The 18,701-nt window shown below is 44.9% G+C and overlaps 1 protein-coding gene across 11 annotated transcripts in view; it reads right to left on the bottom strand.

Annotated features, from left to right (window-relative positions):
* tab2 (TGF-beta activated kinase 1 (MAP3K7) binding protein 2) overlaps window positions 1-18,701 on the bottom strand; it is a 70,793-nt gene that overhangs the window by 19,494 nt on the left and 32,598 nt on the right. For 7 of the 11 annotated variants that reach the window (XM_053231734.1, XM_053231733.1, XM_053231735.1 and 4 more), the window contains 7 exons: window positions 14,585-14,765; window positions 12,745-14,293; window positions 9,192-9,352; window positions 8,815-8,908; window positions 7,202-7,297; window positions 6,145-6,258; window positions 693-3,426 (listed from right to left, as the gene is read on the bottom strand). In XM_053231734.1, the coding sequence (XP_053087709.1) occupies window positions 3,287-3,426; window positions 6,145-6,258; window positions 7,202-7,297; window positions 8,815-8,908; window positions 9,192-9,352; window positions 12,745-14,293; window positions 14,585-14,686 (2,256 nt within the window). In that variant the 5' untranslated portion in view covers window positions 14,687-14,765 and the 3' untranslated portion in view covers window positions 693-3,286. Of the gene's footprint in view, window positions 1-356; window positions 614-692; window positions 3,427-6,144; window positions 6,259-7,201; window positions 7,298-8,814; window positions 8,909-9,191; window positions 9,353-12,744; window positions 14,294-14,584; window positions 14,766-18,701 lie in introns of those variants that run through there. The other 4 variants (XR_008301298.1, XR_008301299.1, XM_053231739.1 and 1 more) reach the window with 3 other exon arrangements.

Here is an 18,701-nt window from a genome sequence, read left to right as displayed (position 1 = left end):
AAAAAAAAAAAAAAAACTGACATCTTACCTAATGCACCTTTAAACAGCAGGCTGACTTCAGATTCTGAACAAAGCTAATCACATATCAATCGCATTGTGTAGAAGCCTGAGGTTTACACCTCTAACCAATAACACAACCTCAAATACAAATGTTCACGATGTCGAAAAAAAAATACAATGACAAATTAAAGACCATCACTACATTTCATCAAATTCCTCCTAGGTCCTAAAATTATGATTCTATACCTGACTCGAGTCTCGAGTCAGACTCAATTAGATATTTACTGTTCGCATGTCATGGAAATAAATAAAGGAAAAAAAAAAAGGGAAGAATGTGTCCATTTATCAGTGCGCAGGCGATGCAACTAAAGAGCAAGAATTCCCCAAGACTCTGTCCTAGTAACAAAACTGCTATGATAAGTCATGGCTAAATTACTAAAGACACCAAAACAGAAGATGTATTGCATCACCATCACCACTCTTACTCTCTAACCTTACCTCTGCTCAGACGCTGTCGTCAGATCTGCGACTCCTCGCACCGTGTTGAAGAACGCAGCTGAGCCATTTACAGGAAACGTGAACTGTAACTTCCTTTAAAGCACAATGCCGACATCTAGTGGGGAGAAACATGCAACTGAAACGTGCACTCTCACGCCAACAACACATTAACGACAAAAACGGAACCATTCAGAATATTTTTTTTTTGTTTATTTTTACAAATAACTTATCTGTTACAAAGACAGTTTTCCCAGCTAAAAATTAAAAATCACTTTAGAAATTCCAAATCATTTCTTCTTCTGTTTTTCCCCATGATTTAAATCCATAAACATAAATCGTGGCTCTGATCGGAGCCGGGGTGGGGGAAAGGAAAAAAAAAAAAAAAAAAGAAGAAGAACAAAAAAAAAAAAAAAAAAAAACTGGCTGTATGTTTGTTTCTCTCCGAGGTTTCTTAAATACAAGTGCTTCAGACACCTAAACATTCTAAACATTATTTCTTGTATTCAAAAGGACAATTTTTATTTTTGAATGCAGATTCGGCCACGTCCTGGAGTAAACAGCACTGACGTTTGGTCAGTAATATTACCGCTTTTATTTAATCCAGGGCGAGGCCTAAGCTGTGACTTATACATTAACACTTTAGCTGATTGTAATGATCATATTCGACCTCTTGACTGCATAGATTTAAGATTTAAAATTTAGGGAAAAAAAAAAAAAAAAAAAAAAAAAAAATCATCTAGTCACCTGGGAAAACTTTAATAAGGCCAAAAAGTGAGGCAGCACAATGTGAAAAAGGAAACATCTTTCACATCTTTTCAACTCTTTGATATCTTTCGGGGAAAAAACAAAACAAAACAAAACAAAACAAAAAAAAAAAAAAAAAAAAAAAAAAGGGAAACGCTATTAAACATTTAAAATGTCATTAAGGCCTTGTGGGACTGGTGTAATCAAATCTACGAAGGAAACAAAACAAAAAAAAAAAAACAAAAAACACGAGGCAGTGTCCGCTTTAAAGGCAGAGCTTCTCTGATTCGGCGACCGACTGCTGAAGGCACGTGGTGATAGCTTTGGTTTTGAACAGGAACCAATTCCTGAACTTTTCACCTGATCTCTGCAAGTCTTTTAAAAAAAAAAAGAAAAAAAAAGAAAAAAAAAATCCCTTGGTTTTGGTTTTGGCGGACACGCAGACCAAAACCAAACATCCCAGAAGTCTTTGCGTTCCTCTCCTAGCACAAAATTCCCCAAAATATGAAACCTACATTCCAGTTGGCAGATAAGATGGAGGTCCTTTTGAAGGCTCCGGGAGACCATGCGGTGACCTTTGACCTGTCCGTAGTGGGGGGGTGGGGGGTGGGGGTGTTGCCTGGGGGTTACGCTCCATCTTTCGTTGACCTTTTTGCTGCGTCTGCAGCCCGTACGCTGGAAAAGAAAAGTGTGACGCCACGCACACTGAACGCAAAAGAGGGAAAACCGTACTCGTCTGTATTTCGGAGGAGGAAAAAAAAAAAAAAAAAAAACTCAACAACAACAACAACAAAAAAAACACCCAACAAATAAAAGTAAATGAAGTCTATGGAGCTATAATTACAGAAAATACATGTGAGGAGATAAAGAAAGCGAGGGAAAAAAACAGCATTTTAAAGCTCGTTCTAACACTATGTACAGTAAAAGCTTAGGTGGGCGGGGTCTCCTTTTGTAAACTGTACATCTAAAGCATGCAGATTAGTTTCAGTTCGTTCGCTACGTTCTATTTTTTTTCCGTTTTCTTAGTGAACGAAAGCACAGAAAGAGAAACTCCGGTTTTGGCAGAAATTCCACAGATCGTTCCCAACATCCTCTGGGAAAGAGCGAAGTCCAGAAAGTAGTCTGTAAGGTTATTCCCTTCAGGTAAAAGAGAGGAGGCTCTCGAAGGTAGTTCCCATCCGGAAGGCACATTGGCACATGTCGTGTGTGTGTGTGTGTGTGTGTATGTGTGTGTGTGTGTGTGTGTGTGTGTGTGTGTGTGTGTAGCTCACAAACACACACACACACACTTTTATAATACTGTTTCAGGCTAGATTGAGATTCGTTATGGAATCAGTGAAGGAAACCTACACTCAAATACATACAAACACACACACACACACACACACACGCACGCACGCGCACGCACGCACGCACATGCTGTAAAGAGCTCAGCTTGGCTAGACAGATAGAAGCGGAGGAAAACCTGTAAACATTATCCAGTCTTCAGTGGGCAGCACGACACACACCCCCGAGAGAGAGAGAGAGAGAGAGAGAGAGAGAGAAAACGAGAGACAGAGATATAGAGATAGCAAGCAAGAGAGAGACAGTGAGTGAGAGAGACAATGAGAGAGACAATGAGACAGAGACAGTGAGAGAGACAGTGAGAGAGAGAGAGAGAGATAGAGAGAGAGAGCGACAGTGAGAGAGACAATGAATGAGAGAGACAGCGAGCAAGAGAAAGAGACAGTGAGTGAAAGAGACAAAGAGAGAGATACTGAACGAGAGAGACAGTGATTGAGGGAGACGGACAGAGACAGCGAGAGAGAGAGAGAGAGAGAGAGAGACAGCAATAGAGACAAACAGTGAGCAAAGAGAGAGACAGCAAGAGAGAGAGACACACAAACACACACAACATTCATGTCCATACTTCTGCAGGTTGTCTGTAACAAAGCCTAGCTGACATGTCAATGTGTTTGAGCGCGTGTGCACGTGTGTGTGTGTGTGTGTGTGTGTGCATGTGCATGTGTGTGTGCATGTGTGTGTGTGTGTGTGTATTAGGGGCTCAGAAGTGTCGTGGAAATTCACACTGTTCACAGCGGTTGAGGGCGGGATGGTTGAGGAAGGTGCAGGCTGTACACCCCCACTGAACCCCGTCGTCATCTTCAGCCTCAGACACCGTCTTCATATTCTTACTGCCCGACTCTGTGTGTGTGTGTGAGTGAGAGAGAGAGAGAGAGAGAGAGAGAGAGAGAGACAGAGAGAGAGAGAGAGAGGGAGGTTAAATGGGGTCATAGAGAATTCTTGGCTTTTCTGTAACTTTTCACGCACTGCACTGGACGATTCAGAAGATGCTGTAAGCTCCACAGTGGATCAGAGGAGCATTTTCTAAAAGATAATATAAAGTTTTAGAAATCAGACGTGGAGAAATGACAGGAAATCAGACAGGCAGGTCAGGAGAGAGGTTCGAATGCACCACCCTCTTCCCACATTTGGGGAATTAACAAGGCGTGAAACAGCAGAGCCTCAGTTTGGGGGAAGCACCTTCCTGATCAGGGTATCAGAACTGACAGAAATGTCTATATAGAACTGTGCCAGAGAGGGCGTGGCAGCTGAGCCATCTCATATACTTCTAACATAAACTACAGTTAGAAAAAATAATGACGCGGTGTTTTCTATAACGCCTGTTTGGACAGGACTGATTATACATCACTGTTTCCTATCTAAATTGGCCGAGTCGACGTTTTACTCCTTTGTTCCCTGACAGAAATTGTCCATGCCTGTGATTTTGCACTTTTGCCGCTGCTACTCATCGTGTTTAGTCGCCTATCTATTTCGTGAGGCCCAAAAAAAATGCAAATGAACGCTTTTGGCGTTGTTTCTGAACGATTTAACAGATGCTGGTTGTATAACTTTGTGTCCATATTAAACTGTGTGTCTGTTAGCAGGAGAAAGAAAACAAATCCACTATATTCACATAAACCATAATATATCAGGCCAGGTGTAGCAGCTGTATCGCTGTTAGCTACTTAATCATCTAACGCTAGACGCTGCGAAATAAATATAATCGTATGACCAGGTGTGTCGCAAAAATCTGGGTTTGTAGGGAAAAAAGAAACAGCCTGTACAAACTCGTCTCTCCTGCGTTAATTTAACTGAGAGTTTAATCACAGGAGAAAAACAATTACAGACGTCAACTAGTGAAACTAATCACGGCCAAACAAGGCGCAAGACCGAGCTATAAGAACTCGTTACTTCGCACGTCTCTAAACCCTGAGGCTTATTATTTATTATTATTTATATACATTTTTTATTTAAAAAAAAAAAAGCACGGAAAACAATAAGCTGATATATTGGGTTAAGAGTTAAGAGTAGTAAAACAAAAGCATGCAGGATCCCTTGGAGTTGAGGATATACATTTCTCAAACCACACACACACACACACACACAAAACTGTCACAGAGAAAGATGCAAAGTGAGAAAGTTAATAATGAAATGATGGAGGAAGATGAAATGATGAGAGAGGTGAAAAAGGGCATGAAAATGGGACAGGTTAAACATGTGAGATGAAACGTGCCTAGGGAAAAACCGCTAGGAAGAAAGAGAGAGAGAGAGAGAGACAGAGTAAAACATGTAAGGTATTGAAAGCCTTACTCGGAGTGGATTCGATTTACCCCAGGAGGTGTTGGAATTATAATTTAAGACATCACAGATGACACCTGAGAGAAATTACAAGTCTGACGAGTAATAATTTCAGAGAACATGACCTTCTCTACTTGGCTGAACACAGCGCTCCTTCAGTAGTAGTATTTTTGATGATACACACCACAAAACAACGGTAATGTAATAAATAACCCTGGCCATTTAGCTAGAATTGACAAATTCGCACTAGAATGTGACAAATCGCCCGTGCCGCTTGTAGTTTGTCTTTTGCGGGCGTGTCGCGACTGTTATATTTTGTGGGCGTGGCCTCATTAGAGCAGTTCAGAGCATTATATAACGGTATTAACCATTATATACGATTTATGCACATCACAACTGTTTAAAATGTATTTAAGTTTGATTTACGTGCTCGGCGTCGTACTAGCTTCGCTCTCAGCTAACATACACTCACCAGATCTCTGCTACTTCCTTCCAAGCTTTATTTTTCTATATGCACTTAACGAGAGGTCGTACATGACAGCGTAAGATGAAACCATGGTTATAGGGTTTTCTTCATTTTTGCAGGAATTAACTGTAGGTCATGAGCGGGGAAATGAATTAATGTCGGACCACACACACCATACGATCGAGCCAGACATTTGGATTTGTTGCTGAAATCGTGGCTCTGTGTTGTAAGCGGTCTTAGAAAATGCTCAGCCGTCTGCTGCTTGCTAGTGTGAACGCAGGGTTAAAGTCACACGTGTACAGCTGGGGTATGACGTGTCGACCCAATTCTGATCCGAAAGTTGAGTCAGATCTCTTACAAACTACGTGACTAAACACCAACACCGTGCTTTAATACAATCACAGACAACGGTCTGACCTGCGTTCTCATTTCACTTCTTCTAATCGAGAGTGCGTACAGAGCCACAACCCCACATCCTGACCACGGAGAACAGTGTAAAGACAGAAAGTTCATTAAAATGTTTAAAAAAAAAAAAATAAGAGACGGGAGAACGAGGGGAGGATGTGGAGAGAGAGAGAGAGAGAGATAAGGAGGAAGGGAAGAGCATGAGAAAGTAAAGGGGTGAGATGAAGGGAGACGGATTGTCATGTGAGACGTAACGGGCGGGAGAAATGCTCACAGGGAGAGAGAGGGAGTAAAGAGGGAGAGCAGTGAAGAAAGGAGAATAAGAAATGAATGAACAGAAAGAGAGAGAGAGAGAGAGAGGAGTGAGAGTGGCAGCAGGCAGAAAGAAAGACAGAGCGAGAGGTACCCACCCACAGGAGCAGGGAGACAGGGAGGAACAGGAGGGAGAGACGGGTCTCTCTTCAGCTTGGAGCTGACGTTTATTCTGCGTCCTCTCCTGTCCAAAGAGCCCCAGTGATCCGAGCCTGAGCCCGGCGCACCGGAGAGAGCGCGAGGACAGAGAGACGGGACGGAACGAGGCGAGAGAACAGACACGTAGAGATTTAAAATATGTAAAGAAAAAAGAGAAACGAGAAGCTGGAAAAAGTAAAGTAAAGAGAACGAGGCAGAGGTAAATGTGTGTGTGTGTGTGTGTGTGTACACATTGGAGCAAATTTGATGAAATATTCACATTTTTACATATTTGAGGCTAACACTAAAGCAAGTTTTCATTTCTGCGTATTTTGTGAAATACATAAAGTACGCATCCTAATAGTGATATCGTGTCTGCGTAGTTAATTTCCAACATGAATTTATTTTTAATATAAAGGACTACATAGCTTCTACAACACCATTATTACCGCCCTGTGTGATGAACACAAAGTTAATATGAACATACTTTAGATTAAACTTAAATAAAGATAAAGATGGCAGATGTTTTCTGTGGAAAGCGGGACATGACTGTATAAACGCCGCCATTTTGAGCACCTGATACAGGACTGACTGTATCAAGTGCTTCGGTTATGCTGATAATTCACTTCCCTAATACACGTCACAGTCGATTTTCCTGGGTTTATTGGAGTAGTGTTACACAGTCTTCCTCAGAAAGGCCATCTTTCACCTCTGGTTGTGCAGTAAAGCCAGAAATTGGGTCTGAAGATGGCGGTAAATCAGGTGAATGAGACATTAGGATACTTCAGCGTCAGGTGCAGGTGTTTGCTTGTCATGTATCATGAACATGAACGTGCACTAGAGGGCAGTGTAGCATGTACAACTCAGGATGGAGCAGATGAAAACGCAGAAGAAATGTTGCTTGTTTTTTGTAAAGTATATAGCAACAACAAGCACAATAATGGATATGATAAAGGAGGAAGAAGAAGTGTGTGTGTGTGTGTGTGTGTGTGTGTGTGTGTGTGCATACGTTCTCACCTGCTGCCGGAGTACCTTTGGGTTTTGGGGGAACGGGACCGAGGAAGCCGATGTTGTCGTAAAAGTTATGGATCGCACTGGGATTGAAGTGTGGTCCTGAAAAACACAGACAAAACAAGGTCAGGTAACACACACTCTCTCGCACACACACACACACACACACACAGTAAACAAGTGCCTTCCTGTTGCTCATTAAAAGAACACCTGCAGCACATCTGCCCCTCGCACACCTGAAATCCAATGCATAAAAAAACATATGAGTCAGTAGACACACACACACACACACACACACACACGAGATGACTGAACAGGATGTGAAAATGAAGAACAGCCCTGAATCATGGAGTCATGGGATGAGAACATCTAAACACACCAACACACGCTTTTGCATTTTCATTGCAGATCCAAATTATAATCAAGCTGAGATGTGTGTGTGTGTGTGTGTGTGTGTTTAGATAACAACAGTGTAAACACAGCTTAAACACACCATGAATGTCACACACACATTTTTCAGTGTGTGAGTGTAAATGTGCGCGTGGCTGAGAGGAGCCAGAGGAATCGTAAATCCGTTACTGACGAGCGGTAGCAGGATGTCATTCAGGAAGCAACTGGTAGTTAACACTACAATAGCAGTTCATTGGTCGTGTGTATGTGCGCGCGTGTGTGTGTGTGTGTGTGTGTGTGCGCGCGTGCGTGTGAGATATTTATCAGCACAACCCTGGCTTGCTAAGCGCTGCAGCCTGTAGATGGACTCACACAAACTCAAGTCTGTACATTAAGCGAAGAGGTGCAGGGGTTCAGGAGTTTCTAACCCGACTCTAAATCCACTCCAGTCCAGCTTAGAGGATTAGAGTCGAGTTAGAGTCGAGTTAGAGTCGAGTTAGAGCTGGACTACAGCTAGTGAAGAGTCAGATTAGAGCCGTAAAAGAATCGGGTTAGAGTTGGATTAAAGTTAGTTTAGAGCCAGTTTACTCAATGCCACAGAGTTGTGTTTTCTCTACATGAAATTCTCAAAAGAAAGAAAGAAAGAAAGATGTGATCAATGACAGTTGCTCAAATGGTACTTCTGAGCTAAATAATTTGTGTGTGTGTGTGTGTGTGTGTGTGTGTGTGTGATGATTTAGACACGCAGTGTACACAACGTTCCCATTACATTTTAGCTGCATTATTATCAAAGCTCTGGTACAAAACTCTGTGTGTGTGTGTGTGTGTGTGTAAAACGATGTGTAGGGGTGTGTGTGTATATAACGAGGTGCGCGTGTGTGTGCGTGTGTGTGCGTGTGCGTAATGGTGACTCTGTGTGTGTGTGTGTGTGTGTGTGTGTGTGTGTGTGTGGGTGTGTGTAAAACGATGTGTAGGGGTGTGTGTGTGTATATAACGAGGTGCGCGTGTGTGTGCGTGTGCGTAATGGTGACTCTGTGTGTGTATGTGTGAATAACACTGTGAGAGTGTGAACGAGTGTGTATAACAAGGTGTGTGTCTGATGGTGTGTGTGTGTAAAAGGGTGCATGTGTGAACGTGTGTGTAATGGAGTGTGTGTGAGAGTGTGTGAGAGTGTATAACAATGTGCGTGTGTGTGTGTGTGTGTGTGTGAGAGAGAGAGAGAGACTCACCACGCGCCTGAAGGAGGTCGATCTCTTTAGTTAAACAGTCGATGTCGATCTGCAGTAACCTGTTCTTACACCTCAGCTGCTGCATCTCATCAAGCTGGAGACACACACACACACACACACACACACACACACACACACACACACACACACACACACACACACACAGTCAGATGCTGAAACTGAGTAGCTGATTTATTGTTACTGATTATAAAATCCAGGTCTCAGATTTACTGAAATCCTAAAATGCCTTTTTATTTCATGTCCCTTGAGTTCAGGGATCTGATTGGTCAGGAGGTGTTGATTAATTCTCTATAGGCGCAGCTCTGCCAATAGTGCAGCTGCAAATCACATGGTTTATATCATCGTGTGAGACTCACAGACGGGATCTGAGACACCGAGTTGGACCTCTGCAGTCGTCTCCTCGTGAGGTCGTTCTCCATTTCGTTCACCTCCTCTTTGAGTTTCTCCAGGTTCTTCTTTTTCAGCTTGAGCTCGTGACACAGACGTTCCATGCGTGCCTTCTGATGCACCAACAATGCTAAAACACACACACACACACACACACACACACACACACAGTGTATTAGATGTACATTCCTGGTGTACAGCAGAAACAGTCACACACACAAACACACACTTTCTCATCCACAGTAAAATGCTGCAGCCCAAAATTCACTTCCTGCATTCAAATCAATTCAAAGTTGATTCAGAGTTGACTCAGAGTCGATTCAGAGTCGATTCAGAGTCGATTCAGGCTCTCGCTGTGTTCTACCTAAAGAACAACACAGAGACAAAGAACACACCATATTTCCGTTCGAACACTGACTAAACGCTGTACACAAGAAAGAACCCTAACACTTTCTCTGTTCTCCGAGTCACCGTTCTGAACCAGTCCTCCATTTATCAGCGCTCTCCATCTTCCTGTCTTCACTCATCATCTCTGAAATCCATCACTCCGTCAGTTTGGCTGCACTCCCTGTGTGGCTCTCGGCTGGCAGAGAGCTGAGAGCCACGTTTCGAGGCACGGGTTCACGACTCAGAAGTTCACGACTCACGAGCGTGACAACATTACATGTCGGAATATTGAAGAGTGGAAAGAAAGCTTCCTTTCCTGGTCAGGATTAAACTGGAAAAGTCGGGAAGGCAGGAAGATGTTGAGCTACACAGACACAACGCGGGACTGGTTAAGAGATCTGCAGGACTTAGAGACGTTCGTAAAGTGACAAATCCAAACAACTGTCTGTAATAGTTTGATGTTTATTCAGTTCTCCACTCTCAGTTTTAATTGCAGCCTGAAAAGAATCCCCGCAAAACTGTAAAATAAACTTATCATCATGGTTTCATCTTATCCTGTCCTGCCGATCTATCATCAGAGTTATGATGTGTTTATTACTGAGCAGTTACAGTTCTTAGTCATTCTGTCTGGTCACTTAAACTGAATGGGTTTAATCCAAACTGTAATACACCAAACAGGTCTATAAATAACATTTATAAATATTTCTAATGTAAAACTAATGACCATCTCACTGTGTTGGAAGGTTCGTAACAGAATAAACACTGCAGAAATCACCAGAGGATGTTGCTGATGGAGTTTTAAAAAAAATTAAATGATCGATATGTATCTAAGTTGGGATTTATTGAGCGCTGAAGGGAAGAGACGCACTGTTCGCTGCTCCTGAAAGCGCTAATAACGCTGACTGAGTGCTAACAGGAACCGCTCGATATTTACTGCCACAGTGCCAGACGTGTTTTAGTGTTAATGGAGACAAACAAACAACACTCCACTTCCTACAACAGGACATGTAGCATCATGAGTCATGCTGAATCTCTCAGTGCACACACACACACACACACACACACACCATGATCCCTTATTGTCCTTGTGATAATAAGTATTACTGCTTCCTTAAACTTCACCTCAGTAACCAGAAGGAAGTGTTTTATATACACACACTGATCAGCCCTAACATTAAAACCACTGACAGGTGAAATGAATAAGATTGATTATCTCGTTACAGTGGCACCTGTCAAGGGGAGGGATATTTCAGGCAGCAAGTGAACCGTCAGTTCTCGATGTTGAAGTGTTGGAAGCAGGAAAAATGGGCAGGCGTAAGGATCCGAGTGGCTGTGACAAGCGCCAAATTGTGATGGCTAGACAACGGGGTCAGAGCATCTCCAAAACAGCAGGTCTCGTGCGGTGTTCGTGGGGTGTTAGTACCTGCCTAAAGGGGTCCAAGGAAGGACAACCGGTGAACCGGCGTCAGGGTCACGGGCGACTAAAGCTCACTGATGCGTAGAAAATGCGTAGAGTGACAGTGAACATGCTGAGCATATGTTATAAATAATAAACGTGAAATTAATTATGCATAGTTTTACACTCGCTGGTAAATTAGTATTAGTTACTACTTAATTTCACACTTAAGTTGTTTACTTAATTACTTACACACTTATTTAGTTATTTACTAATAGCTAAAGTGTGTAAGTAAGTAAATAACTAAATAAGTATGTAACTAAGTAAATAAAAAAGTATGTAAATAAATAAGGAAGTGATTAAATAACTATGTATGTAAATACGTATGCAAGCATGTAAGTATGTACGTAATTACGTAAATCATGTAGTTGGTAATTCAGTAAGTAAATAAATTTGAGAATTAGAAAAAGGGAAAAGGAGGGAAAATAAAGGCAGTTCCTCTTGGGGACCGGCCAATTGTCCTCACAAGGTCAAAACTGTCAGATATTCCTATATTTGTCCCTCACCAAGATATATAATCAGAAATCATAAAACACACATGATAAAGGGCTGGGACACTCCTCCACTGAGAAACACACACGTTACACATTAACTACCATAAAGCAATTCACACAAGCAGACATCGACTCACAGTAGGTGCACCCATGTACACGGAAAAACACACACACACACACACACACACACACACACACACACACACAGAGCTCTCGGTCAATGACTCACGCGTCATCAGGGCAAAAATCCATATAAGGCAAACACTGCCCTGCTGTTGCACATTTTACACACATCCACAAACACACACCTCAAAAAGTCACTTTTACTCTCCCCTCAAACGAGCACTCTACTGAGCGCATGCACACACACACACACACACACACACACACACACACACACACACACACAGACACGCAAAGATAACAAAGCTGGGATTCTGAGAGGGTTTTAATGAGTGTGTGAGTGTACACGGTTTATCCAAAACCCAGCCCAGTGTCAACAGTACGGAAATTCACAATCAGAAATAACACACACACACTCAGACACACACACACACACACACACCGTCCACTTGGCAGTGCTGAGCGGAAAATAATAATAAAAAAACCCATTTTAATACTACTGTGTAAAAACATGTACCAGGCTGGTGTGTAGCAGGCCTCGGGGGCAGCGGAGAAAATTTCCTCCTCTCACTTTCAGATTACAGTAAAGAAAAGAAAATTTTTTTTAAAAAATGGACAATGAAAGCATGGGAACATTTAGTTTCTTCCGCTTCCTCCATCAGATTTCCTAACCACACTGATGTGCACATTAACCGCCAGAGCAAACGGAGGGGAACTGAGTCACTTGTACAGCGTTAGCTCTGGTACGGCAATCAGAGCTCAGCTGTCAATCAAAAAGACAAACTCCGCCCCAAACAGCACTGAGGTGCTGCAGAGAGAAAATGTACTCCAACACTGTAGGAGTGAAAACTAGACGCACGACAGTGTGTGTGTGTGTGTGTGTGTGTGTGTGTGTGAGAGAGAGCGAGAGAGAGAGAGAGAGAGAGAGACAGGTGCCAAAGGCAGATTTTCATCACAAAAAATCCACTCATATCCCCAGTCAGTCATGATACACACACACACACACACACACTCACACACTCACACACTCACACACACACACACACACACACACACACTCACCTTGTGTGTATGCGGCGTCGTCAGAGCCCATGCTGGGCCGACGGCTCTCTGTGGCTCTCAGGTCTCGGTTGGGCGAGAGCGGCTCAGGCAGGCTGATGGCCTCGGGCTCGGGGTAGTGCTGATCGGCGGGCACGCTGAGCATGTTGGTGGGCTCGAAGGTGGGCGACACCACCCCGGGGGACATGGCCGGCGGCTTGTTCGGTGACACCGTGATCTTGAAGGTGTATTTGGTGTTGGGCTGCGTCACCACGACGCGCGGCGATGTAGCCACGCCTCCCGCCCCCACCGAGCTGCGGGATTTGGGCGGGTGGTGATGGATGTAGGCGGGCCCCATGCTGACTTGGCCACCTAGGCTCCGCCCTCCCGTCACGCCGGGAAGAGATGGGTTGGCCGATATGTAGACTGTGGGCGGGTTCCGAGTACCGCTCTCATCCGAAGACGCGTTAGCGGAAATGTAGAATTTAGGCTGCGAGCGACCGGATGGAGGGATCAGCGCGCACTCATCTGACGGCGTCGTCGTGGCAGCAGCGGCAGGAGGAGAGGCAGCGATGTAGACAGTGGGCTGGCTTCGGCTAAGCCCCGCCCCCTCGATTGAGAGCGGAGTGGAGGAAGAGGAGGAAGGTGACGGGCAGGACGACGACCCAGAAGCCGAGGCTGGTCGAGGAGCAGAGGCGGAGCACATCAGCGTCGCCGTGGCGGCAGCAGCGGCAGCTCCGCCCACCCTCTGCGGAGACTCGAGCTTGATCTCGATCTGGTTCTTTCTGGGCCCTGTGGAGATGTTCTGGATGTTGAACTGGCTGAAGGAGGACGCGAGCGAGGGGGCCGCCGCCATCGCCGGTAAAGATGAAGGCACAGATGAGGATGACGACGAGGAGGACGAGGAAGAGGCCTGAGAGGCTGCGGCGGACGGAGCCTGAAAGGCCGAGGGGGGCTGCGGGTTGGTAGGAGAACTGATGGGCATGTAAACGTGCGAGGTCTGGTGGTGAGGGCCGCCTGGGTGTGAGATCTGGGTGACGTAGGGCCGGATGTAGATGGAGTTGGGGCTGTTGGGGCCAGCCTGAGGCCCACCGTGAATGTGCAGCGAGGTGGGCGTGTTTCGGCCGGCGTTGGGGGCCAGCGTCACCGTGATAGGGTTAAAACGGGGTGTGGCGGCCAGGGACGTGGCCGAGCCCTGACCTTTGACACCGAGCTGGTACAGGCCAAGGTGCTGCGGTGGCTGTGGCTTTCGCGCCTGCTCCATTACGCAGAAGGCGGCGGGTGCGTGTGTGTGAGTGTGTGTGTGTGACTGAGACTCTGCCTGGTAGAAGTCAGAGGCCGGAGTCGGGGGACCGTTGACGGGCCCGTCACTCAGGCTGTGCGAGAGAGTCCTGCTGCCGTTCATCCTCACTGGCTCATGCTGCACGGCACCATGGGTATTCTGTGACACGCCCACGTTGAGCTGGGTCATGTGATTGCGCAGGTCCGTCACACTCGGGCTGCCCTCGCTGTACAGGAAGCCGGGACTCACCTGGGTCAGGTACTCACAACACGCTGCCAAGTCGTTCTTATTCTGAGAGAGAGAGAGAGAGAGAGAGAGAGAGAGAGACAGACAGAGCAAGACAGAAAGATAGAGAGAAAGAGACACACAGACAGAGAGAAACAAAAAGAGAGAGACAGTCAGAGAGAGAGACACAGAAAGACAGAGAGAGAGAGAGACACACACACAGACAGAGGGAGAGACAGAGAGAGAGAGATAGTGAGGGAATGAGATATTACCAGAAATATATCAATTCCTCATTATTTCTGAAAGACGCCCCCCCACCCCCACTCCCGCCCCCCTCCTGTCAGGTGCCCCGCCCACCTGTATGACACACTGAGAGACCACGCCCTCTGGCACTTCTGGAAACTTCTGACGCAGTTGTTGCAGAATTTGAGTGTCAATCTGCTGATTTCCCTGTGCCATTCGGGGACTGGCAGGACTGGGTGGACCTCAGCGCACACACTCATGCACACACACTCGCTCTATCACAGCATCTTTTGTTCTAGAGAGAGAGACGGAGAAAGAGAGAGAGAGAGAGAGAGAGAGAGAGACGGGGGGGAGAAATAACACGTGAGTTATCTTCAACATCACACATTTCCGTACACACACAACACACGCACGTAGCTCGTGTTATTTTTATTACATTAACTCTAAAAATGCAGCGCCTCCACATCTCACACACCATTCTTCTTTCTCGCAGGAGTAACAGTTTCCCCGTAGTTTATCCCAATGCGCTCAGACACACACACAGTTTCCCCGTAGTTTATCCCAATGAGCTCAGACACACACACAGTTTCCCCGTAGTTTATCCCAATGAGCTCAGACACACACACAGTTTCCCCGTAGTTTATCCCAATGCGCTCAGACACACACACAGTTTCCCCGTAGTTTATCCCAATGCGCTCAGACACACACACAGTTTCCCCGTAGTTTATCCCAATGAGCTCAGACACACACACAGTTTCCCCGTAGTTTATCCCAATGAGCTCAGACACACACACAGTTTCCCCGTAGTTTATCCCAATGAGCTCAGACACACACACAGTTTCCCCGTAGTTTATCCCAATGCGCTCAGACACACACACAGACTGTCAAGTCGTTTAGCAGAAACTCACAAAATATCAGAGACTCGCACTTCACACGGCTCCCAAACCGCGACAGGATTAACAGCACCAATAGATTTATAATGGAAACCAGCAGCATCAGTGCCAATAGTCACATATTAAAACCGCTCTAATGGATCACTCACACACACACACACACACACACTGTATTTTTAAACAATGTTGTTTCTCTCAATCAGAGCAAGCTTGGGATAAAACAGACTTCCAATTTGTTTAAAGGAGGTGGGACTTCCTGTACCAGTTCAATTAAACAGCTCTGTATTCTCTGCTCCTTGAACCAACTGCTGAAAGCTCAAATCTGATTGGTCAGACGTTGTTGATTAGTTTCCTATAACAGCACTTTTGACAATAATGAAACTCGTTTTAATACAGTTTCATTTCTATAGTAACAGCAAGTAAAAACAACAACAACAACAACAACAAAAAGATTTACTAATGAAGGGTTTTAAAATTCCATCAGTAGCCCAATATTACATATTACAAATTAGAATTTTCTTGCGCTTAATACAAAATCGGTTTTATCTTTTTGGGTAAAGTTATCCTATTTCCTAAAGGTTGAAATACTGCTTTATGAATGAAAAGAGTTTAATTCTTTTGGTTTTTAATTCAGTGTTGTGTATACAGTGCTGTAAGGGTGTAACCGATACACTTTGCTCACGAGTCGATTCAATTCACAATACTGGATTCACGATTCGATTCAATTCGATTCATGACACTGGCTTCACAAACCGATTCTATTCACAATCCGATTCGATTCACGACACTGGCTTCACAATCCGATTCGATTCATGACACTGGCTTCACAATCCGATTCGATTCACGACACTGGCTTCACAATTCGATTCGATTCACGACACTGGCTTCACAATTCGATTCGATTCGATTCACGATCCGATTCGATTCACGACACTGGCTTCACAATCCGATTCGATTCATGACACTGGCTTCAAAATCCGATTCGATTCATGACACTGGCTTCACAAACCGATTCGATTCACGACACTGGCTTCACAATCCGATTCGATTCACGACACTGGCTTCACAATTCGATTCGATTCACGACACTGGCTTCACAATTCGATTCGATTCGATTCACGATCCGATTCGATTCACGACACTGGCTTCACAATCCGATTCGATTCATGACACTGGCTTCACAAACCGATTCGATTCACGACACTGGCTTCACAATTCGATTCGATTCACGACACTGGCTTCACAATTCGATTCGATTCGATTCACGATCCGATTCGATTCACGACACTGGCTTCACAATCCGATTCGATTCATGACACTGGCTTCAAAATCCGATTCGATTCATGACACTGGCTTCACAAACCGATTCGATTCACGACACTGGCTTCACAATCCGATTCGATTCACGACACTGGCTTCACAATTCGATTCGATTCGATTCACGATCCGATTCGATTCACGACACTGGCTTCACAATCCGATTCTATTCACAATCCGATTCGATTCACGACACTGGCTTCACAATCCGATTCGATTCACAATCCGATTCGATTCACGACACTGGCTTCACAATCCGATTCGATTCATGACACTGGCTTCACAATCCGATTCGATTCACGATCCGATTCGATTCACGACACTGGCTTCACAATCCGATTCGATTCACGACACTGGCTTCACAATCCGATTCGATTCATGACACTGGCTTCACAATCCGATTCGATTCACGATCCGATTCGATTCATGACACTGGCTTCACAATCCGATTCGATTCATGACACTGGCTTCACAATCCGATTCGATTCACGATCCGATTCTATTCATGACACTGGCTTCACAATCCGATTCGATTCACGAACCGATTCGATTCACGACACTGGCTTCACAATCCGATTCGATTCATGACACTGGCTTCACAATCCGATTCGATTCATGACACTGGCTTCACAATCCGATGACATTTTTGCGAGCGAGTATGTAATCCAAAACACGGATTAAACGCTAATGCTAGCGACTAGCAGCTACAGCCGACTCGCAACGTACACTCCTCCAAAGCCTCAAGAGATCAGGAGAGAGCCAAGACAGGACGATGGCTTGTTGCAGATGATCTCATAAGCCTAATATAATTTAGCAGGGTGTGTGACACGGTTCAGGTTGGTGCTGAGCTTACGCAGTCGTCCACGTGGAACCTTCGGTACAGAACTAGGCACTGCAGCAGTCCCTACACGACCTGTATAAACTCTTCCATCCTGTAGGTGTCTCAGTGAAACACCAGAACGGCTTTCACGTCATTTCCTCACTCTAAATCTGCACCACTTCCTGGATCTCGACTAGCATGATTTCCTGACCCTGTGCTAAAACCAAAACGGGAGAGAAGAGGGGAGAAAAAAAAAAAAAAATCACGCTTTTCTGCCAGCTGTTAACCGAGCTGCTCCTGCTACTGTGTGTTAGCGGCGGGCTGTTTCCTGTCAAACAGAAACGTCCCCTGATACACATTACACACACTACACACACTACACACACACACACACACAGTCAGCACACCAGCAGTCGGAGCAGAACTCAGCCAGCACAATTGGCAGGAGATTACAGATAAGAAGCACAGGGGGAGAGGGAGAGAGAGAGAGAGAGAGAGAGAGAGAGAAAGCTCTTCCTTATCGCAATCAGAAGCATGTGTATCACTAACTGTCATATTCAACTGACTGGAAATAACACTCACACACACAACAGATAAGAGAGTGTCTCACACTCACACACAAAAACTCCTTCCTGTCGTTCTTCTCCTAGAACAGCACATCCTGAAGTGCTTTATTCCTCTTATACTGCAGCAAATTGCCCACAAATCCAAATTTTTACTTGACAAAGAATAACGTCATTCCTTCTAATCGTTTATAGTTACGCAATCCTGTAGCCACTTACATCACAGCGGATATAAACAGCCCTTCCCTCACCAGCGGCACTTTTACCGCAGCTTTGTCATGTAATAAAGCACTGACACTGGAGACTCCTTCCAAAAATCTTCCCCATATCACAGATGGTATGGGGTTCTTTGTTAAATGAAAAAGACGTTTTGGTATAATAATGCGCCGCTGTGAGAAACCTGTCGGACTGGTGTCAGGAGATCACGGCTATGAGCCAGACGGACGGTCATTATAAATGATTAGTCAAATAATGGCTCAGAGAACTCATCGTCTAATCCGTTGTGGAAATATTTACTCCTGGACGTGTCTGGTCAGGTGTACAGATGATGGTGAAGGTAAGTTCGCTAAACCCGGCTTGGGAGTAAAGGTGTGGGGTGTTGACAGCGGGCGGTGTGTGAAGTTCAGGGCGTTTTCAGC

This window comes from Pangasianodon hypophthalmus, chromosome 30, assembly GCF_027358585.1.
Source record: "Pangasianodon hypophthalmus isolate fPanHyp1 chromosome 30, fPanHyp1.pri, whole genome shotgun sequence".
NCBI lineage: Eukaryota > Metazoa > Chordata > Actinopteri > Siluriformes > Pangasiidae > Pangasianodon > Pangasianodon hypophthalmus.
Note: the sequence above shows the minus strand (reverse complement) of the source record. Positions and strands in the feature narration are given on the sequence as shown.